This window comes from Balaenoptera borealis, assembly GCF_965194805.1.
Source record: "Balaenoptera borealis genome assembly, contig: HAP1_SCAFFOLD_2145, whole genome shotgun sequence".
NCBI classification, from domain to species: domain Eukaryota; kingdom Metazoa; phylum Chordata; class Mammalia; order Artiodactyla; family Balaenopteridae; genus Balaenoptera; species Balaenoptera borealis.
Window position 1 is genome coordinate 1,279 of NW_028122133.1, and position 23,905 is coordinate 25,183.

A 23,905-nucleotide genomic window follows, 5' to 3' on the forward strand; every position below is an offset into this window, starting at 1 on the left:
CTTGGTTACAGTAATATACCTGGCTTCCTTCCTGGCAGGGAAGTGACAGGCGGCTATGCCCCTGCTTTGTTCGTGGGCCTCCTGATCCAGCAGTTCCCTTGGCTCTGCCCCTGTCGTCAGCTGCCCCTAGGATAACTCTGAGCCCTAGCCACTTCTCTGGTAGATTTCCCTATTCCCCCACTACAGTCACACCTGAATAAGGCAACTCAGACCTTTCAGAGATGTGTCCTGAACCTCTTGTTTTCTGAAATACCTATCTGGTGGTTGTGAGACTTAAGGCCAGCGTCCCCGAGAGACTTTTTCTATTTCTCCTAGTAAACCTAGACTCATCTTCTGTCACCTTCAACTCTACTCCAATTGTGTTCTTTCAACCCAGACCTCTGACCCTGCTTTTTACTTCTGCCATTTCATCCTCGCTCCTGCTTCCTTTCCTAAATCCATACGTCTCTTTTGGCCTTCCTAGCCCTGGGCCAAGTTCCTTCCTCTTTGCTCAGTTTTTACCCCTTTCCTTCATTCTCCCATCCAACTTTCAGTCCTTCCTTTCTCACGCCCCAGTTAGCAGCATCTGAAAATTCGAAAGGTTTGTTACTCGTCTATTAATTGTATTCCATTTACTTATTCAGTTCTATACCTGTCTTACCTGTGTATGGAAGAACAGCTGGTAGCCAAGGTGGCACCAAGAATCCTAGCAGCTCTCACTTGACGTATCCGTAGTAGTCGGCAATTTCCATTTCGTTTTCCCTCTCGGTGAAAAATTGCAGCTTGCCCGAAGAGGTGTATCTGGCAGCATTCTCCCGTTGTTGTTGAGCCCGCCTCTTCATGGCCTCTCGCTCTGGCCTCTGCTCTTGTTCGATGGGCTTTGACATGACTGGCTCAGGCACGTTGGGTTCCCTCCATGGAACTCGTTGCTTGCTGAAGTCTTGGAGTAGAAAGTGGGTTTGGAGCTTGGGTGGGGACTGGCGCTTATTCACAGCAGGGGGAACAGGCTCCCGCTGGAGAGGAGCGCCAGATGAAGTTTTGGAGGGTGCAGGCCTAGGAGCAGCAGACTGAGGGACACGAGGCTGGGTATGGTTGGGCCAAGCCGGTTGGGTTGGGTTGGTCACAGTTGGCTGAGCTGGTTTGGCGGGGCCTGGCAAAGAGGCAGGAGCTGGCTGGGATGAATTGGCTGCAGCAGGTTGAGCTGAGTCAGTAGAACCAGGCTGGGCACGGTAAGCCCCAGCAGGCCGATGTGAGGCCAGAGACTGTGGCCTCCGAGGAGCGGGTCGAGCTTGAGGCTTGTCCCAGGCAGAAAAAGGCAGAGGTATCAACTTGACCTTCCCAGGAGGAGGCCGCTCATACTGGGCTGGAGACGGACACTCTGTTTCAGCACTGCTGTCTGGTTTCTGGGCTTGGACTTGCGTTTTCTCAGGACCCTTCCCCTCACGTGGGGTATGCCGCCATGGCTGGATAGCTGGGGGTGGCTGGGGGTCTTTGGGGTTGCTTGACTTTCCCAAGAGCCGACAGGAAGAGCGCCCAGTTTTCGTCTCATTCTTCTTCCCCAGCGCATGAAGAACCTTCACAGACTCCAGCATGCGCACGCCAAGGGAGGTTCGAGGCTTTTGAAAGCTCTGTTGGAGAAGCTCAGTTTGGTGTTCCTTTCGCTTCGTGTGGGGGATTGCTGGCTTCTCTTCTGCCTTGACTTTGTTCCCTGACTGCTTGTTCTCCTCAGCCTTGTTTCTCCCTCTGGTCCTTTTGGTCTTTTCCTGCCCGTGGCTCTTAGTTTTGCTGATCTTTCTGGATGCAGCTTTCTGAGGTTTGCCTTGAGAGTGCTTGGCCGTGTTCACAGGAGCCCTGTCACTGACTGCAGCGTGGCATATAACCACTTCTCCCCCTAACAGGCACTCTGGATTCTTTGGCTGGATTTTGGCCTTGGGAGCGCCACTGATAGGCTCAGAGGCTTTCTGTTTGTTCTTCCTGGGTTGATCAGAGGGAACCTTTATGACACTTGGCTTTTCCTGCACCTGATTCACCTTAATGGCTCTGGTGTCTTTAGCTTTGATCACGTTGGGACCTTGGGATTGATCAAGATCTTTCAAAGGATTAAAGAGCTGGGGAAGGTGAATATCCTCCGCCAGTGTAGTAATGTCTGCAAGACCACTGCTAGGTTCAATCCCATTTTCAAGTGTCCCTAGGTCCTGACGACTCCGGCTGTTCTCTCCCAGATCAGCATTTTCAGAACCAGGCTGCTCCTCTTGGCTGAGGGGATCGGTGCAGGCCAGCGGCTGGTGAATATCAGGGATTCCTAAAGGGAGTAGTGGAGGATCTTGGTTCTCTGTTGGGATCTGGTAGGCATCCAGAGGCTTTGAAAGCTTGGTTTTGATATCATCCACGTGCTTACTCTCTATTTGTCCCTGGCTTGGAGCTGGAGGCAGGGCCAGGAGACGCCTGGCACTCTGGACTGGAGCTGTCACTGAAATGTCCCCAAGTTCAGATGGTGGGTTACTCTCAAGTATGTGGCTGTTTCTGCTACTGCAGGACTTGGGGAGTTCTTGACTTTGTGTCACACAAAACGTCTGGCTTGGAGGTTGCAATCCCAGGGAATTTTTCATCACCAGGGGGGAGGTCTCCATCCCTACAAAGGGATCAAGGGAGAAGTCAGTCCCTGGTAAGTGAGATGCTCCCCCTAAACACCAACACAGCAGTCGTGTACCTTTCAAGGGGTTCAGGGGCAAGATGGGCAAGGCATTTCTACTAACTCTTCTTAAGGATCACGGACAGTGCCCTATGCTACGAGGTAAGCGGTGACTGTTGTAATTCTTACTGGTGAGCCTTTCCTGTCGCTGATTCTCGGCTCGCTTTGTATTTCATAGGACTGTTATAAGTCCAATACAAAATGAGTCTTATTTTTAAAAACCTGAAATGTTTTACAAAGCCTAGCATTCTCATATAGGGTCCTTTCCATTCTCCCCACTTTCCCGAGAGGCCAAGAACACGTCACACCATGAACTAGGAGAGGGGGTAGAGCCCTTGCTGATGAAATACATCAACAAAGACAGAGTCTTAGCCTGCTTGCTCTCTGGACAGGATCTCGGACCACAAGGTCTTCAATCCTGGTATAAATGAAGGAAGTGAGGACAGTTCAACTGGCACTCTCATAACAAGAGTTCTGAAACACCTTCCGAAGAGACTATAGCAGTAGATGAGGGAAGGGAGTGCTACAGTGTGGCAGTACAGGGGGAACGATCGGCTACAGCAGTGAAAAGTGTGGTACCGATTGGTGTGCTCTCGGGGTTCTTGTACATGTAGCATAGATGACCTCTACAGTGGCCCTCCCACCTTCCCACCTGCATTAGGTGTTCTTTTTTTTGTAATTTATGTTTATGTATTTATTTACTGTTTGAACTTATTTATTCTACGTATTTATTTTTTTGGCTGCACTGGGTCTCTCATTGCTGTGCACGGGCTTTCTCTAGTTGGCGGCTAGCGGGGGCTACTCTCGGTTGCGGTGTGCGGGCTTCTCATCGCGGTGGCTTCTCTTGTTGCGGAGCATGGGCTGTAGGCACGTGGGCTTCGGTAGTTGAGGCTCACGGGCTCTAGAATGCAGGCTCCGTCGTTGTGGCACATGCGCTTAGTTGCTGCACGGCATGTGGGATCTTCGCAGACCAGGGCTCGAACCCGTGTCCCCCGCATTGCATTGGCAGGCGGATTCTTAACCACGGCGCCACCAGGGAAGCCCTAGGTGTTCTCATATAGAGTCTAAAAACAGAGGGCACTGAGCGAAGGTAGTGGTTATTAAAGGCTCAGGATCTAAATTCTACCTGCCTCTACACCCCTTCCCAGCTGTCGATTTGACCCCATTTTTGAATGCCGACCTCATTCTTCAACTTTCTCTGGCGTTTGTTATACTCACCTTGAAAACTTGTTTCTGTGATGCGTTGAGCAGACACAGGGTGGCAGACTGCAGAGGTGGAAGCTGGTGGTCGGATATTTGTGGGCTGAATCTCCTTCAGTCCCATTCCCATTTCTGGTTGCCCAGAGGCCCGACTTCCTGTGTATGACGCCGAGCCGTAGGATTGCGGGCAGGAGCCAAGTTCTCCATACAGTAAAGACCCCAGTGTGCCTTGGTTACAGTAATATACCTGGCTTCCTTCCTGGCAGGGAAGTGACAGGCGGCTCTGCCCCTGATTTGGAATCTGAGATGGTGTTCCCTGAGCAAGGCTGGCAGAAAGCGATGGATGTAGAGGGACCATGTTCTTGGCGTCTGAAGTTTTATCATCCTGGGCTGCCAGAAACATGGAGGAGGCAGCTGTGTGGCGGTCAGTGAGTGCCAGAGTAAAGTCTCCGAGTGAAGAAGAATTCTTTTCAGTGCTTGCTGTGATGTCCCACTCAAGAACACCTGGATAGGAAGCAGCTGAAGTGGAGATCTGGCTGTGGTCAGTAACTCCAGATAACATAGTCGTGCTAGAATGTTGGTAAAGGTAGGCACTACCCATGAGTGTCTGGAAAGGGGTACCAGTAGCCGATGCCGAACTGACGGCAGGGGCAGAGACTCTGGAGAAGTTGCAGACACTTCGTGTTAGGGAAGTTGCATTGCTCACCACAGGAGGAGAATGCTGCAGAGAATTTAGAGTTCCAAGTAGAGATGGATGTTGGAAATTTTCTGTAAGAACAAGAGGGTCATGAAAAACTCAGGGAGGTTGAGAAATTCTCACTACGTTTGAGGAACGGCATCATCTGAAGGTTCTTGCTATCAGGACACCTCTACTATCACTACTTCCTGAGAAACCCAAAATCAGACAGTTAATGATGGCTGTAAGGACTGAGCAGTTTTCCACTCTTCTCTATTCACTGCCTGTGCTCCCATCTTGGGCACAGACGGGCAGAAGAGCCAAGTGGTGTGGTTCAGAGATTGTTCTCTAGGCTGGAAGCAACCTTCTCCCTGCCCTGTCTTTCCCTTCAGCCTGCACTCGTATTGACTTCTATGCTATTTCCTAGACTGGAAGCATTTTAGAACTAGGAGGCCCTTAGAGAACTTCGATGTTCTCAGTCTCATTTCGTGAGTAAGGAAACTGAGGCTCAGAGAGGTCGGGTTGACTTGTTCAAGTTCTCTCATTATGTTAGTATCATTACCAGGTTTCAGAACCTAAGTATCCTGACTTCCTTGCCAGGACTCCACTCTGAGCATGATACTGCCAGAAAGCAGGAGAAATAGAACTTATAATATAGGCATTTTTTTTGTCCATTAGAAAACAGTACGGCTGTTACCATTGTCGTCTTCAGTGTCTCCCTTTGCTTGTGCAGTTCCCACGCTATTACCTAGAGGTGACGTACAGCTCAGTCCAACTGGTGAATTGAAAGAGTCATTTTTGCCCTCTTCAAGCCTGGTTTCTCATCCTACCTCAAAATGATTACCCGAAAGTGGATTTCTTAAGTGCTTTTGGAAAGGGAAGAGTTATCTGATTACTTCAGATTCCTCACCTGTAAAGTGGTTATAACACCACCACCAATAATAATAGCAGTAATAATTAATAGATGAATAAGCTGATCTATTGCGTATGATTTATATGGAGGAAGATACAATAAGTTCTAGAAAGACAAAGAAAAATCATGACAAGCATATTACGTTAACGAAAAAGAAATCCATAGATATTAATGAAAACTGGGGTATGTGGCAAGTATCGAAGCCTAATGAATTTACTAACAAATGGCATTCTGTACCATCCATGCAATATTATGAAAGTGAATTTTGCCCACTCTATTTTAGTGAATACTATTAACCAGAAGACACGATGGAGGTGATAGAGGTGAATGAATTCCTAGCCAATGCATACAGACAGAGAAGGTATGTCAGTAAAAAATGCATAACAAGCAACAGAATGCAATAAATGTGCATGTATAGGTAGCCACAACACATATAGACAAGTATTTCAATGAAAACCGGTACGAAGCAGACAGCAAAATAATAAGTGTAAAAGAGTTTCATTATTGTGCTCCTTCATATTTTTACCCAGCAAGTAAGAGGTATTAAGCCTAGGAGAAATATATATTTCAATGAATATAGCTTATATAATAAGCAGAAAGGAAGCTTAAAATGTATCAGGAAGGTTTTTGGATTTATCCTAGAACTTAGATTAGAATCATCTTCAGCATCCAAGAAGATGGCATCCCAAAACCTCAAAAAACCATCATGCCTAGAATCCAATTAAAAAAGATTTTCAAATGTAAGAAAATCCACAGGACTCCACAATATGGTTTTCGATAAATGTGGATGTTTGTTTGTTTTGTTTCTTTGGCCGCGCCGCGTGGCCCTGGCCGTGAAAGCACCGAGTCCTAAGCACTGGACCGCCAGGGAATTCCCTAAGTGGGGGGAATTAGAGATGTGGGGCTTGACTTTTTCTTCTTCTTCTTCTTCTTCTTCGGTAGCTAAGATCTACAAGCGAACGATGGCTGTTGATCAATGTGCTCTCTGTGTTAGGAAGGAAATAACTGTAAAAATGAAAAGCAGCCTTGCCTTAGAACCTACATATCACACCAAGGAAAATAGTCCTTCTGATTCAATTTAGAAGATATCACTTAAAATGTTGAATTGGTGAAATGTCTACCTAGTTTAAAAATTAGAAAGAATAAAACACTGAAAAGCAGCCCCCTAGATAACCACTGTGGTTGCTTGTTTATAGGAGGCATCATTTCTAAAACGTATTTCTAAAATGTTTATATTCAAAACTGTCAAGTGGCCAACTGTATTCAGAGAGGCAATAAAAGAAAGAAAACGGAGTATGACTTTTCTGATAAGCTGCCTTTCCTGGTGATCCCCTGTTCTGGCCTTACTTTCCTTCTTAGTCTGTTAATGTAAGGGTTTGCTACCATCAACTTGGTTTTGCCCTGCTCTGAGCAGGTTTCCCTCTGTGCTGTTTCTGCTTTAATTGAAAATCTTTGGTTCCCATCAGCATTCCATTGCAAACTCCGTTTTTCTTGAGAGCTCCTCTATGCTTTCCCTCTTCATTCTTACATTTTCTCCCATCTCTTGGTGCCTGTTGGCCTGTGCTAATGAAAACCATCCTAAACTTCCTTACGCTCGACTCTGTGCCTCCCTGTAGAGCCCAGTACTCTCCATCCTCTCTCCCTATTCTCTCTTTTCAACTAGTCGAAATCCTAGTGGAGGGAGACCATTAGAGATGAAACATCTTGGTATATATTGCTAGTTTTCTATGTCCCCTGGCTTTTCTATGTTTCTGTTGAAACACTCTTGAGAAGTGTCTGATTTCGTTTTCTACATGGGTACCCTTTAAGGCTCAATACTGGAAAAGAAGGGGATCAGAGTGATCAACCCAACGTGGTATCCTAACGTAACAGTTAAGGAAAGCAACAGGCTTTGTGAGACAGCCAGTGATTTGTCCAAAGTCACACAGATAGTAAACGTCAAAGTCAAAAGTGAAATTAGGTCTCCAGACGTGTAGTTCAATACTTTCCCTCATTATTCCATGCTATTTTGAATCTCCTACTCAATTTAGGGGCAAAAGAAATCGAACGCAAAACTTTCCAAAGTTTCTTTTCTTACCTGACATGGTCAGAGAAGAGGAAGCATCCACTGCAGGTACAAGGGATGAGGAGACAACACTAGAGGATGTCTGAGTGGCTGCAGCTGAACGGCGCACGTGTCCAGTACAGAGGTCACTGGTTACTGGTCCAAACAGCTCCACGGAAACCCCAAGACTCTACCAAGTGGTAGTAGGTTTGGTAGGAGAGTGATGTCACAAAGCAGGCAGTTGAAAGGTATGAGAGAGCCAATAGGGAGGTCCGATCCCCAACAGGAAGGCGGGCTTGGGTGAAGAGAGTGTAGGAGAGCTAAAACAACACCTGAGTTTCTGAGCTCTGGGGAGGAAATCCTAGAAGACAGATTTACCTCCCCCAGGCTCTTCCATTAGGGAAATCATTGCAACATTTCTTACAGACGTTCATTAATACACTGAACTAAGAGTTACTTATATTCTACAGAGTATTCTATTTTATGTATCATATACTTAGAGCTATATAGATCTTCTTTAATTAATAATCCTTAGGAAGGAAAGAGCCATCTAGTTTGAACTATTACAGTTGTTCTGAAATCATATGTGTCTAATGAGTGAACTGATAGCAGCTTTTAAGGAGCCAAAGTAGGGATTAAGAAGCTCTCTTTGTAACTTGGTTCAAGAGTAGGGTGAAGTTTCTTGAGTGTACCTTGTGGAGAATGTTGTGGTCCAAGGCTCTTCTCTTTTAGTTTCTTCTCCTTGACTCCTACCTTCCTTGGGCTGGGCTAGGCTGGGGGCCAGGTTGGACTTGCGACTTAACATTTCTCTTCCGCTTTCTCTTTTTTTTTTTTCTTCCATTATGGGCATTGCTTCGAGGACAAGCCTTGATCTTGCATTGGACGTTACTTCCTGTCACCTTCCAGCAGCAGGAGTCTTCTTTTCAGTGCTTGATGCTTCACGAAATAGACTCTGCCCGTTGGCAGCAAATACCAGAGAGCTAGGAGACAGAGCTGGTTGCAGACCTTTCCTCTTCCAGCCTTTGGTTGCAATTGTTTGGCCCATAATTTGCTAGCTCTAGTTCCTTGGGCCACACAGGTATCCTGCCATCTCCAGCTCTTGTTATATGTGAGAGACATTCTGAACACTGTCCCTTTTTCTTTGCACAGAAGTATATACAGTGTGGCAGTTACTGTAATCTCCTCCGCCTTGCAAACAGCCACTCTAGAATCTTGGACCTCTAGGACTCTCTGTCTTGCATGCTTGGGGGCAAGGCCAAGCAAAATGAAGAGGAGAATAATTAGAGAAAGAGGAGGACGTTGGTGGAGAATTGGGAGCAGGTAAGGTGAAAGGGCACAGGAGAAAAGAGATGCATGTAGACTTTTTGGTTTCTGTGGGAAACAGGTTGACACACTTGGGCCTCATTTGGTATTAACAGAACAGAGAGTTAAAGATCTAAGTAGCTAGATAGTGTGCAGCAACTGCCATGAAGTCTGTACACTGAAGAGAAGAGTCTCACATCTAGTTTTCATTTTGTTTTATGTCATAGTACCTTATTTATAGCATTCACTGGTGTGTTTGTAGAATACAGATGTTTTCAAATGCTCTGGTTTTGTCTACATGGTTATCTCCTTGTCCTGTTTGTAAGGAATCCAACATTGTAAGACATATTGCATGTTTTTCTCTTGACGATTGTTGACCTTGAAGCGTCATGAACTAACTTGAGCTGTTGGATTCTGTGGAGAAACGTTCAAAAGGGTCTGTGAAAAAGGCACTGTGGTGAGTCGCATTATGCACCCGAGCGTAAGGAGCAAGATATCTGCCACCAGCCCAGCTTGGCCTGGATTGCCTCTGTTTTAGTTCCCCTGGTTAGTGCTTTTCTCCCTAACCACTCTTGTGACTGTGATAATGTGAGTAAGGGCGGAGTTGCTAATGATCTATGTGTGAGGTAAGCTGGTTTGAGGGAGGAAATCTATGGACCTAGTCATTTTCCTTGGTGGTAAGCTTTCAGGGGTGCAGAGATGGATCTTCCTGGGGCCTTTTCTGGTCCCAGGAAGATATCGCATAGATGGGACCTCCCAAGACACACATTGAATCTTTAGGCCTGTTTTTCCTATTATGAGGTACGAACGAGTTTCTTCACTGATGGGGATGATGCTTATCTGAGAAGAAATTGTGAAAGGTGGTGTAGTGTAGAGGTGTGGCTTAAGCTTTTAAGTTTTCCTCCAGGTTTTTCCCCTAAGCTTCCTACTTCGGACGGCCTACTTACATGATACTAGTAGGTGATGTCCGGCTAACAACTTCCTAAATATACCTGCAAGCCAGATCAGTGTCTCTTTTCTCTGTATTCCCATGGAAATCAAGAGTCCCGCCGAATTTTCCATCGAAACAGTTGATTTGTGTTGTCTCTAGGAATTCTAAAGGGCGTACCGTTGCTTCCTAACCGGTGTCATTTGGGAGATCCGCCTCTGTACGTTCAAATGATTAATTTTGAGACTTTGCTCATGTGTGCAGTAAACCCTTGAATTCCCTAAGACCTTCCTTTCCTCCATCTCCTACCCCATTAAGCCCGCTTCAGTTCATCTCCTGAATTTCTTTGGAATCTGTCAGCCAGCTCTTCCTCAACTTCCTAATACTGAACTTGCCTGTCTGTTGCGATTAGGTCCTAACTGGTGTCCATATATCTTGTTTCCTTCCAATCCACTCTTCACACAAGAAACCTTCAAAGCAAGTTGGAACGTTGCTCATAAACATCGCTCACAAGCATTGTTTTGAGAATAGAAAACACACTGTTGGCCTTTAAGACTCTGCGTGGTCTAGAATCCTCTCTGCTTCTCTAGCCCCATCTTGTGCCACTTTTGCCCTCACTTTCTATGCTTCAGATACACTGAATTAACCTTAGTTCTCACTCATCTGACAGAAGTCAGTTCAGATACTATTTTTCACTGTGATTCCTAGCATTAAGGAATTTGATTATCAGGTTTTGTATGAGGACTATTTCATCAGGGGTACAGAAGTTCTGGCCATCTCTGGTTTTGGATATCCCTTATTTGTTGAGACCTTTGCGTTGTTTGGTTGCCTTTTGTCTGTTTTCCAGATGGGAAAACAGGAACAAGGGAAGTATAGGTTATTACTAGGTGGGGTTGAGCAAGTGGAGCAGCAAACTGCAAAGCAGAAAGAAGAGGGACGTACTATAGAGGGATATGACTTCCATCCTCAAGGCGCCTGCATCCTGTGCAGGGAGACAGCCTAACATAAAATGAGCCTAACAACAAATATATTGACTTCTTACTAAAAATCTCCAGTTCATAGAACCGAGGGGTTTGTACCTTCTCCTTTAAAAGTGATAGTCCTGGGACTTCCCCGGTGGTCCCGTGGTGAAGACTCTGCGCTTCCAATGCAGCAGGCGTGGGTTCAATCCCTGGTTGGGGAGCTAAGATCCCACATGCTGCGCAGCCAAAGAAATTTTTTTCAAAAGTTATACTCCTGTATTATTGGCTTTAGTGGTTTAGATTTTGTTTTACTGTTAAGAAGATTTCAGTTTATTTACCGGGAACAAACAACACATAATGTAAGAATAGTTTCCCAGAAACGATTTCCATCATTCTCTTCCTCCCTTTCTCCCGCAGACTGGTGTTTCACCTTGACAAGTTCTCTGTCATTCCATAGGAAAGCTGTCTGGCTTGGAGGTTGCAATCCCAGGGAATTTTTCATCAGCGGGGAAGTCTCCATCACTACAGAGGAATCAAGGGAGAAGTCAGTCCCTGGTAAGTGAGATGCTCCCCCTAAACACCAACACAGCAGTCGTGTACCTTTCAAGGGGTTCAGGGGCAAGATGGGCAAGGCATTTCTACTAACTCTTCTTAAGGATCATGGACAGTGCCCTATGCTACGAGGTAAGCGGTGACTGCTGTAATTCTTACTGGTGATCCTTTCCTGTCACTGATTCTCGGCTTTCTTTGTATTTCATAGGACTGTTGTAAGTCCAATACAAAATGAGTCTTATTTTTAAAAACCTGAAATGTTTTACAGAGCCTAGCATTCTCATATAGGGTCCTTTCCATTCTCCCCACTTTCCCGAGAGGCTAAGAACACTTCACACCATGAAGTAGGAGAGGGGGTAGAGCCCTTTTTGATGAAATACATCAACAAAGACAGAGTCTTAGCCTGCTTGCTCTCTGGACAGGATCTCGGACCACAAGGTCTTCAATCCTGGTATAAATGAAGGAAGTGAGGACAGTTCAACTGGCACTCTCATAACAAGAGTTCTGAAACACCTTCCAAAGAGACTATAGCAGTAGATGAGGGAAGGGAGTGCTACAGTGTGGTAGTACAGGGGGAATGATCGGCTACAGCAGTGAAAAGTGTGGTACCGATTGGTGTGCTCTCGGGGTTCTTGTACATGTAGCATAGATGACCTCTACAGTGGCCCTCCCACCTTCCCACCTGCATTAGGTGTTCTTTTTTTTGTAATTTATGTTTATGTATTTATTTATTGTTTGAACTTATTTATTCTACGTATTTATTTTTTTGGCTGCACTGCGTCTCTCATTGCTGTGCACGGGCTTTCTCTAGTTGGCGGCTAGCGGGGTCTACTCTTGGTTGTGGTGTGCGGGCTTCTCCTCGCGGTGGCGTCTCTTGTTGCGGAGCATGCGCTCTAGGCGCGTGGGCTTCGGTAGTTGCGTCTCACGGGCTCTACGATGCAGGGTCAGTCGTTGTGGCACATGGGCTTAGTGGCTCCACGGCATGTGGGATCTTCCCAGACCAGGGCTCGAACCCGTGTCCCCCGCATTGCATTGGCAGGCGGATTCTTAACCACGGCGCCACCAGGGAAGCCCTAGGTGTTCTTACATAGAGTCGAAAAACAGAGAGCACTGAGAGAAGGTAGTGGTTATTAAAGGCTCAGGATCTAAATTCTACCTGTCTCTACACCCCTTCCCAGCTGTCGATTTGACCCCATTTTTGAATGCCGACCTCATTCTTCAACTTTCTCTGCCGTTTGTGTACTCACCTTGAAAACTTGTTTCTGTGATGCGTTGAGCAGACACAGGGTGGCAGATTGCAGAGGTGGAAGCTGGTGGTCGGATATTTGTGGGCTGAATCTCCTTCAGTCCCATTCCCATTTCTGGTTGCACAGAGGCCCTACTTCCTGTGTATGACACAGAGCCATAGGATTGCGGGCAGGAGCCAAGTTCTCCATACAGTAAAGACCCCAGTGTGCCTTGGTTATAGTAATATACCTGGCTTCCTTCCTGGTAGGTAAGTGACAGGTGGCTCTGCCCCTGATTTGGAATCTGAGATGGTGTTCCCTGAGCAAGGCTGGCAGAAAGCGATGGATGTAGAGGGACCATGTTATTGGCGTCTGAAGTTTTATCATACTGGGCTGCCAGAAACATGGAGGAAGCAGCTGTATGCCGGTCAGTGAGTGCCAGAGTAAAGTCTCCGAGTGAAGAAGAATTCTTTTCAGTGCTTGCTGTGATGTCCCACTCAAGAACACCTGGATAGGAAGCAGCTGAAGTGGAGATCTGGCTGTGGTCCGTAACTCCAGGTAACATAGTCGTGCTAGAATGTTGGTAAAGGTAGGCACTACCCATGAGTGTCTGGAAAGGGGTACCAGTAGCCGATGCCGAACTGACGGCAGGGGCAGAGACTCTGGAGAAGTTGCAGACACTTCGTGTTAGGGAAGTTGCATTGCTCACCACAGGAGGAGAATGCTGCAGAGAATCTAGAGTTCCAAGTAGAGATGGATGTTGGAAATTTTCTGTAAGAACAAGAGGGTCATGAAAAACTCAGGGAGGTTGAGAAATTCTCACTACGTTTGAGGAACGGCATCATCTGAAGGTTCTTGCTATCAGGACACCTCTACTATCACTACTTCCTGAGAAACCCAAAATCAGACAGTTGATGATGGCTGTAAGGACTGAGCAGTTTTCCACTCTTCTCTATTAACTGCCTGTGCTCCCATCTTGGGCACAGACGGGCAGAAGAGCCAAGTGGTGTGGTTCAGAGATTGTTCTCTAGGCTGGAAGCAACCTTCTCCCTGCCCTGTCTTTCCCTTCAGCCTGCACTCGTATTGACTTCTATGCTATTTCCTAGACTGGAAGCATTTTAGAACTAGGAGGCCCTTAGAGAACTTCGATGTTCTCAGTCTCATTTCGTGAGTAAGGAAACTGAGGCTCAGAGAGGTCGGGTTGACTTGTTCAAGTTCTCTCATTATGTTAGTATCATTACCAGGTTTCAGAACCTAAGTATCCTGACTTCCTTGCCAGGACTCCACTCTGAGCATGATACTGCCAGAAAGCAGGAGAAATAGAACTTATAATATAGGCATTTTTTTTGTCCATTAGAAAACAGTACGGCTATTACCATTGTCGTCTTCAGTGTCTCCCTTTGCTTGTGCAGTTCCCACGCTATTACCTAGAGGTGACGTACAGCTCAGTCCAACTGGTGAATTGAAAGAGTCATTTTTGCCCTCTTCAAGCCCGGTTTCTCATCCTACCTCAAAATGATTACCCGAAAGTGGATTTCTTAAGTGCTTTTGGAAAGGGAAAAGTTATCTGATTACTTCAGATTCCTCACCTGTAAAGTGGTTATAACACCACCACCAATAATAATAGCAGTAATAATTAATAGATGAATAAGCTGATCTGTTGCGTATGATTTATATGGAGGAAGATACAATAAGTTCTAGAAAGACAAAGAAAAATCATGACAAGCATATTACGTTAACGAAAAAGAAATCCATAGATATTAATGAAAACTGGGGTATGTGGCAAGTATCGAAGCCTAATGAATTTACTAACAAATGGCATTCTGTACCATCCATGCAATATTATGAAAGTGAATTTTGCCCACTCTATTTTAGTGAATACTATTAACCAGAAGACACGATGGAGGTGATAGAGGTGAATGAATTCCTAGCCAATGCATACAGACAGAGAAGGTATGTCAGTAAAAAATGCATAACAAGCAACAGAATGCAATAAATGTGCATGTATAGGTAGCCACAACACATATAGACAAGTATTTCAATGAAAACCGGTACGAAGCAGACAGCAAAATAATAAGTGTAAAAGAGTTTCATTATTGTGCTCCTTCATATTTTTACCCAGCAAGTAAGAGGTATTAAGCCTAGGAGAAATATATATTTCAATGAATATAGCTTATATAATAAGCAGAAAGGAAGCTTAAAATGTATCAGGAAGGTTTTTGGATTTATCCTAGAACTTAGATTAGAATCATCTTCAGCATCCAAGAAGATGGCATCCCAAAACCTCAAAAAACCATCATGCCTAGAATCCAATTAAAAAAGATTTTCAAATGTAAGAAAATCCACAGGACTCCACAATATGGTTTTCGATAAACGTGGATGTTTGTTTGTTTTGTTTCTTTGGCCGCGCCGCGTGGCCCTGGCCGTGAAAGCACCGAGTCCTAAGCACTGGACCGCCAGGGAATTCCCTAAGTGGGGGGAATTAGAGATGTGGGGCTTGACTTTTTCTTCTTCTTCTTCTTCTTCGGTAGCTAAGCTCTACAAGCGAACGATGGCTGTTGATCAATGTGCTCTCTGTGTTAGGAAGGAAATAACTGTAAAAATGAAAAGCAGCCTTGCCTTAGAACCTACATATCACACCAAGGAAAATAGTCCTTCTGATTCAATTTAGAAGATATCACTTAAAATGTTGAATTGGTGAAATGTCTACCTAGTTTAAAAATTAGAAAGAATAAAACACTGAAAAGCAGCCCCCTAGATAACCACTGTGGTTGCTTGTTTATAGGAGGCATCATTTCTAAAACGTATTTCTAAAATGTTTATATTCAAAACTGTCAAGTGGCCAACTGTATTCAGAGAGGCAATAAAAGAAAGAAAACGGAGTATGACTTTTCTGATAAGCTGCCTTTCCCGGTGATCCCCTGTTCTGGCCTTACTTTCCTTCTTAGTCTGTTAATGTAAGGGTTTGCTACCATCAACTTGGTTTTGCCCTGCTCTGAGCAGGTTTCCCTCTGTGCTGTTTCTGCTTTAATTGAAAATCTTTGGTTCCCATCAGCATTCCATTGCAAACTCCGTTTTTCTTGAGAGCTCCTCTATGCTTTCCCTCTTCATTCTTACATTTTCTCCCATCTCTTGGTGCCTGTTGGCCTGTGCTAATGAAAACCGTCCTAAACTTCCTTACGCTCGACTCTGTGCCTCCCTGTAGAGCCCAGTACTCTCCATCCTCTCTCCCTATTCTCTCTTTTCAACTAGTCGAAATCCTAGTGGAGGGAGACCATTAGAGATGAAACATCTTGGTATATATTGCTAGTTTTCTATGTCCCCTGGCTTTTCTGTGTTTCTGTTGAAACACTCTTGAGAAGTGTCTGATTTCGTTTTCTACATGGGTACCCTTTAAGGCTCAATACTGGAAAAGAAGGGGATCAGAGTGATCAACCCAATGTGGTATCCTAACGTAACAGTTAAGGAAAGCAACAGGCTTTGTGAGACAGCCAGTGATTTGTCCAAAGTCACACAGATAGTAAACGTCAAAGTCAAAAGTGAAATTAGGTCTCCAGACTTGTAGTTCAATACTTTCCCTCATTATTCCATGCTATTTTGAATCTCCTACTCAATTTAGGGGCAAAAGAAATCGAACGCAAAACTTTCCAAAGTTTCTTTTCTTACCTGACATGGTCAGAGAAGAGGAAGCATCCACTGCAGGTACAAGGGATGAGGAGACAACACTAGAGGATGTCTGAGTGGCTGCAGCTGAACGGCGCACGTGTCCAGTACAGAGGTCACTGGTTACTGGTCCAAACAGCTCCACGGAAACCCCAAGGCTCTACCAAGTGGTAGTAGGTTTGGTAGGAGAGTGATGTCACAAAGCAGGCAGTTGAAAGGTATGAGAGAGCCAATAGGGAGGTCCGATCCCCAACAGGAAGGCGGGCTTGGGTGAAGAGAGTGTAGGAGAGCTAAAACAACACCTGAGTTTCTGAGCTTTGGGGAGGAGGAAATCCTAGAAGACAGATTTACCTCCCCCAGGCTCTTCCATTAGGGAAATCATTGCAACATTTCTTACAGACGTTCATTAATACACTGAACTAAGAGTTACTTATATTCTACAGAGTATTCTATTTTATGTATCATATACTTAGAGCTATATAGATCTTCTTTAATTAATAATCCTTAGGAAGGAAAGAGCCATCTAGTTTGAACTATTACAGTTGTTCTGAAATCAGATGTGTCTAATGAGTGAACTGATAGCAGCTTTTAAGGAGCCAAAGTAGGGATTAAGAAGCTCTCTTTGTAACTTGGTTCAAGAGTAGGGTGAAGTTTCTTGAGTGTACCTTGTGGAGAATGTTGTGGTCCAAGGCTCTTCTCTTTTAGTTTCTTCTCCTTGACTCCTACCTTCCTTGGGCTGGGCTAGGCTGGGGGCCAGGTTGGACTTGCGACTTAACATTTCTCTTCCGCTTTCTCTTTTTTTTTTTTCTTCCATTATGGGCATTGCTTCGAGGACAAGCCTTGATCTTGCATTGGACGTTACTTCCTGTCACCTTCCAGCAGCAGGAGTCTTCTTTTCAGTGCTTGATGCTTCACGAAATAGACTCTGCCCGTTGGCAGCAAATACCAGAGAGCTAGGAGACAGAGCTGGTTGCAGACCTTTCCTCTTCCAGCCTTTGGTTGCAATTGTTTGGCCCATAATTTGCTAGCTCTAGTTCCTTGGGCCACACAGGTATCCTGCCATCTCCAGCTCTTGTTATATGTGAGAGACATTCTGAACACTGTCCCTTTTTCTTTGCACAGAAGTATATACAGTGTGGCAGTTACTGTAATCTCCTCCGCCTTGCAAACAGCCACTCTAGAATCTTGGACCTCTAGGACTCTCTGTCTTGCATGCTTGGGGGCAAGGCCAAGCAAAATGAAGAGGAGAATAATTAGAGAAAGAGGAGGACGTTGGTGGAGAATTGGGAGCAGGTAAGGTGAAAGGGCACAGGAGAAAAGAGATGCATGTAGACTTTTTGGTTTCTGTGGGAAACAGGTTGACACACTTGGGCCTCATTTGGTATTAACAGAACAGAGAGTTAAAGATCTAAGTAGCTAGATAGTGTGCAGCAACTGCCATGAAGTCTGTACACTGAAGAGAAGAGTCTCACATCTAGTTTTCATTTTGTTTTATGTCATAGTACCTTATTTATAGCATTCACTGGTGTGTTTGTAGAATACAGATGTTTTCAAATGCTCTGGTTTTGTCTACATGGTTATCTCCTTGTCCTGTTTGTAAGGAATCCAACATTGTAAGACATATTGCATGTTTTTCTCTTGACGATTGTTGACCTTGAAGCGTCATGAACTAACTTGAGCTGTTGGATTCTGTGGAGAAACGTTCAAAAGGGTCTGTGAAAAAGGCACTGTGGTGAGTCGCATTATGCACCCGAGCGTAAGGAGCAAGATATCTGCCACCAGCCCAGCTTGGCCTGGATTGCCTCTGTTTTAGTTCCCCTGGTTAGTGCTTTTCTCCCTAACCACTCTTGTGACTGTGATAATGTGAGTAAGGGCGGAGTTGCTAATGATCTATGTGTGAGGTAAGCTGGTTTGAGGGAGGAAATCTATGGACCTAGTCATTTTCCTTGGTGGTAAGCTTTCAGGGGTGCAGAGATGGATCTTCCTGGGGCCTTTTCTGGTCCCAGGAAGATATCGCATAGATGGGACCTCCCAAGACACACATTGAATCTTTAGGCCTGTTTTTCCTATTATGAGGTACGAACGAGTTTCTTCACTGATGGGGATGATGCTTATCTGAGAAGAAATTGTGAAAGGTGGTGTAGTGTAGAGGTGTGGCTTAAGCTTTTAAGTTTTCCTCCAGGTTTTTCCCCTAAGCTTCCAACTTCGGACGGCCTACTTACATGATACTAGTAGGTGATGTCCGGCTAACAGCTTCCTAAATATACCTGCAAGCCAGATCAGTGTCTCTTTTCTCTGTATTCCCATGGAAATCAAGAGTCCCGCCGAATTTTCCATCGAAACAGTTGATTTGTGTTGTCTCTAGGAATTCTAAAGGGCGTACCGTTGCTTCCTAACCGGTGTCATTTGGGAGATCCGCCTCTGTACGTTCAAATGATTAATTTTGAGACTTTGCTCATGTGTGCAGTAAACCCTTGAATTCCCTAAGACCTTCCTTTCCTCCATCTCCTACCCCATTAAGCCCGCTTCAGTTCATCTCCTGAATTTCTTTGGAATCTGTCAGCCAGCTCTTCCTCAACTTCCTAATACTGAACTTGCCTGTCTGTTGCGATTAGGTCCTAACTGGTGTCCATATATCTTGTTTCCTTCCAATCCACTCTTCACACAAGAAACCTTCAAAGCAAGTTGGAACGTTGCTCATAAACATCGCTCACAAGCATTGTTTTGAGAATAGAAAACACACTGTTGGCCTTTAAGACTCTGCGTGGTCTAGAATCCTCTCTGCTTCTCTAGCCCCATCTTGTGCCACTTTTGCCCTCACTTTCTATGCTTCAGATACACTGAATTAACCTTAGTTCTCACTCATCTGACAGAAGTCAGTTCAGATACTATTTTTCACTGTGATTCCTAGCATTAAGGAATTTGATTATCAGGTTTTGTATGAGGACTATTTCATCAGGGGTACAGAAGTTCTGGCCATCTCTGGTTTTGGATATCCCTTATTTGTTGAGACCTTTGCGTTGTTTGGTTGCCTTTTGTCTGTTTTCCAGATGGGAAAACAGGAACAAGGGAAGTATAGGTTATTACTAGGTGGGGTTGAACAAGTGGAGCAGCAAACTGCAAAGCAGAAAGAAGAGGGACGTACTATAGAGGGATATGACTTCCATTCTCAAGGCGCCTGCATCCTGTGCAGGGAGACAGCCTAACATAAAATGTGCCTAACAACAAATATATTGACTTCTTACTAAAAATCTCCAGTTCATAGAACCGAGGGGTTTGTACCTTCTCCTTTAAAAGTGATAGTCCTGGGACTTCCCCGGTGGTCCCGTGGTGAAGACTCTGCGCTTCCAATGCAGCAGGCGTGGGTTCAATCCCTGGTTGGGGAGCTAAGATCCCACATGCTGCGCAGCCAAAGAAATTTTTGTCGAACGTTATACTCCTGTATTGTTGGCTTTAGTGGTTTAGATTTTGTTGTACTGTTAAGAAGATTTCAGTTTATTTACCGGGAACAAACAACACATAATGTAAAAATAGTTTCCCAGAAACGATTTCCATCATTCTCTTCCTCCCTTTCTCCCGCAGACTGGTGTTTCACCTTGACAAGTTCTCTGTCATTCCATAGGAAAGCTGTCTGGCTTGGAGGTTGCAATCCCAGGGAATTTTTCATCAGCGGGGAAGTCTCCATCACTACAGAGGAATCAAGGGAGAAGTCAGTCCCTGGTAAGTGAGATGCTCCCCCTAAACACCAACACAGCAGTCGTGTACCTTTCAAGGGGTTCAGGGGCAAGATGGGCAAGGCATTTCTACTAACTCTTCTTAAGGATCACGGACAGTGCCCTATGCTACGAGGTAAGCGGTGACTGCTGTAGTTCTTACTGGTGATCCTTTCCTGTCACTGATTCTCGGCCTTCTTTGTATTTCATAGGACTGTTGTCAGTCCAATACAAAATGAGTCTTATTTTTAAAAACCTGAAATGTTTTACAGAGCCTAGCATTCTCATATAGGGTCCTTTCCATTCTCCCCACTTTCCCGAGAGGCCAAGAACACTTCACACCATGAACTAGGAGAGGGGGTAGAGCCCTTTCTGATGAAATACATCAACAAAGACAGAGTCTTAGCCTGCTTGCTCTCTGGACAGGATCTCGGACCACAAGGTCTTCAATCCTGGTATAAATGAAGGAAGTGAGGACAGTTCAACTGGCACTCTCATAACAAGAGTTCGGAAACACCTTCCGAAGAGACTATAGCAGTAGATGAGGGAAGGGAGTGCTACAGTGTGGCAGTACAGGGGGAATGATCGGCTACAGCAGTGAAAAGTGTGGTACCGATTGGTGTGCTCTCGGGGTTCTTGTACATGTAGCATAGATGACCTCTACGGTGGCCCTCCCACCTTCCCACCTGCATTAGGTGTTCTTTTTTTTTGTAATTTATGTTTATGTATTTATTTACTGTTTGAACTTATTTATTCTACGTATTTATGTTTTTGGCTGCACTGGGTCTCTCATTGCTGTGCACGGGCTTTCTCTAGTTGGCGGCTAGCGGGGGCTACTCTCGGTTGCGGTGTGCGGGCATCTCATCGCGGTGGCTTCTCTTGTTGCGGAGCATGGGCTGTAGGCACGTGGGCTTCGGTAGTTGAGGCTCACGGGCTCTAGAATGCAGGCTCCGTCGTCGTGGCACATGCGCTTAGTTGCTGCACGGCATGTGGGATCTTCGCAGACCAGGGCTCGAACCCGTGTCCCCTGCATTGGCAGGCGCCACCAGGGAAGCCCTAGGTGTTCTCATATAGAGTCTAAAAACAGAGAGCACTGAGAGAAGGTAGTGGTTATTAAAGGCTCAGGATCTAAATTCTACCTGTCTCTACACCCCTTCCCAGCTGTCGATTTGACCCCATTTTTGAATGCCGACCTCATTGTTCAACTTTTCTCTGCCGTCTGTATACTCACCTTGAAAACTTGTTTCTGTGATGCGTTGAGCAGACACAGGGTGGCAGACTGCAGAGGTGGAAGCTGGTGGTCGGATATTTGTGGGCTGAATCTCCTTCAGTCCCATTCCCATTTCTGGTTGCCCAGAGGCCCTACTTCCTGTGTGTGACGCCGAGCCGTAGGATTGCGGGCAGGAGCCAAGTTCTCCATACAGTAAAGACCCCAGTGTGCCTTGGTTACAGTAATATACCTGGCTTCCTTCCTGGCAGGGAAGTGACAGGCGGCTATGCCCCTGCTTTGTTCGTGGGCCTCCTGATCCAGCAGTTCCCTTGGCTCTGCCCCTGTCGTCAGCTGCCCCTAGGATAACTCTGAGCCCTAGCCACTTCTCTGGTAGATTTCCCTATTCCCCCACTACAGTCACACCTGAATAAGGCAACTCAGACCTTTCAGAGATGTGTCCTGAACCTCTTGTTTTCTGAAATACCTATCTGGTGGTTGTGAGACTTAAGGCCAGCGTCCCCGAGAGACTTTTTCTATTTCTCCTAGTAAACCTAGACTCATCTTCTGTCACCTTCAACTCTACTCCAATTGTGTTCTTTCAACCCAGACCTCTGACCCTGCTTTTTACTTCTGCCATTTCATCCTCGCTCCTGCTTCCTTTCCTAAATCCATACGTCTCTTTTGGCCTTCCTAGCCCTGGGCCAAGTTCCTTCCTCTTTGCTCAGTTTTTACCCCTTTCCTTCATTCTCCCATCCAACTTTCAGTCCTTCCTTTCTCACGCCCCAGTTAGCAGCATCTGAAAATTCGAAAGGTTTGTTACTCGTCTATTAATTGTATTCCATTTACTTACTCAGTTCTATACCTGTCTTACCTGTGTATGGAAGAACAGCTGGTAGCCAAGGTGGCACCAAGAATCCTAGCAGCTCTCACTTGACGTATCCGTAGTAGTCGGCAATTTCCATTTCGTTTTCCCTCTCGGTGAAAAATTGCAGCTTGCCCGAAGAGGTGTATCCGGCAGCATTCTCCCGTTGTTGTTGAGCCCGCCTCTTCATGGCCTCTCGCTCTGGCCTCTGCTCTTGTTCGATGGGCTTTGACATGACTGGCTCAGGCACGTTGGGTTCCCTCCATGGAACTCGTTGCTTGCTGAAGTCTTGGAGTAGAAAGTGGGTTTGGAGCTTGGGTGGGGACTGGCGCTTATTCACAGCAGGGGGAACAGGCTCCCGCTGGAGAGGAGCGCCAGATGAAGTTTTGGAGGGTGCAGGCCTAGGAGCAGCAGACTGAGGGACACGAGGCTGGGTATGGTTGGGCCAAGCCGGTTGGGTTGGGTTGGTCACAGTTGGCTGAGCTGGTTTGGCGGGGCCTGGCAAAGAGGCAGGAGCTGGCTGGGATGAATTGGCTGCAGCAGGTTGAGCTGAGTCAGTAGAACCAGGCTGGGCACGGTAAGCCCCAGCAGGCCGATGTGAGGCCAGAGACTGTGGCCTCCGAGGAGCGGGTCGAGCTTGAGGCTTGTCCCAGGCAGAAAAAGGCAGAGGTATCAACTTGACCTTCCCAGGAGGAGGCCGCTCATACTGGGCTGGAGACGGACACTCTGTTTCAGCACTGCTGTCTGGTTTCTGGGCTTGGACTTGCGTTTTCTCAGGACCCTTCCCCTCACGTGGGGTATGCCGCCATGGCTGGATAGCTGGGGGTGGCTGGGGGTCTTTGGGGTTGCTTGACTTTCCCAAGAGCCGACAGGAAGAGCGCCCAGTTTTCGTCTCATTCTTCTTCCCCAGCGCATGAAGAACCTTCACAGACTCCAGCATGCGCACGCCAAGGGAGGTTCGAGGCTTTTGAAAGCTCTGTTGGAGAAGCTCAGTTTGGTGTTCCTTTCGCTTCGTGTGGGGGATTGCTGGCTTCTCTTCTGCCTTGACTTTGTTCCCTGACTGCTTGTTCTCCTCAGCCTTGTTTCTCCCTCTGGTCCTTTTGGTCTTTTCCTGCCCGTGGCTCTTAGTTTTGCTGATCTTTCTGGATGCAGCTTTCTGAGGTTTGCCTTGAGAGTGCTTGGCCGTGTTCACAGGAGCCCTGTCACTGACTGCAGCGTGGCATGTAACCACTTCTCCCCCTAACGGGCACTCTGGATTCTTTGGCTGGATTTTGGCCTTGGGAGCGCCACTGATAGGCTCAGAGGCTTTCTGTTTGTTCTTCCTGGGTTGATCAGAGGGAACCTTTATGACACTTGGCTTTTCCTGCACCTGATTCACCTTAATGGCTCTGGTGTCTTTAGCTTTGATCACGTTGGGACCTTGGGATTGATCAAGATCTTTCAAAGGATTAAAGAGCTGGGGAAGGTGAATATCCTCCGCCAGTGTAGTAATGTCTGCAAGACCACTGCTAGGTTCAATCCCATTTTCAAGTGTCCCTAGGTCCTGACGACTCCGGCTGTTCTCTCCCAGATCAGCATTTTCAGAACCAGGCTGCTCCTCTTGGCTGAGGGGATCGGTGCAGGCCAGCGGCTGGTGAATATCAGGGATTCCTAAAGGGAGTAGTGGAGGATCTTGGTTCTCTGTTGGGATCTGGTAGGCATCCAGAGGCTTTGAAAGCTTGGTTTTGATATCATCCACGTGCTTACTCTCTATTTGTCCCTGGCTTGGAGCTGGAGGCAGGGCCAGGAGACGCCTGGCACTCTGGACTGGAGCTGTCACTGAAATGTCCCCAAGTTCAGATGGTGGGTTACTCTCAAGTATGTGGCTGTTTCTGCTACTGCAGGACTTGGGGAGTTCTTGACTTTGTGTCACACAAAACGTCTGGCTTGGAGGTTGCAATCCCAGGGAATTTTTCATCACCAGGGGGGAGGTCTCCATCCCTA

The 23,905-nt window shown here is 46.1% G+C and overlaps 1 protein-coding gene across 1 annotated transcript; it reads right to left on the reverse strand.

The window, feature by feature from the left end:
- Window positions 1-695: 695 nt before the first annotated feature.
- LOC309622329 (uncharacterized protein C2orf78-like) lies at window positions 696-13,039 on the reverse strand (the record flags this gene model as incomplete). Its single annotated transcript, XM_082409435.1, has 4 exons — window positions 696-2,611; window positions 3,890-4,639; window positions 7,538-7,621; window positions 13,015-13,039. The coding sequence occupies 4 exons, from the start codon at window positions 13,037-13,039 to the stop codon at window positions 696-698; spliced, it is 2,775 nt and encodes a 924-aa protein (XP_082265561.1).
- Between the last annotated feature and the right edge of the window lie 10,866 nt (window positions 13,040-23,905).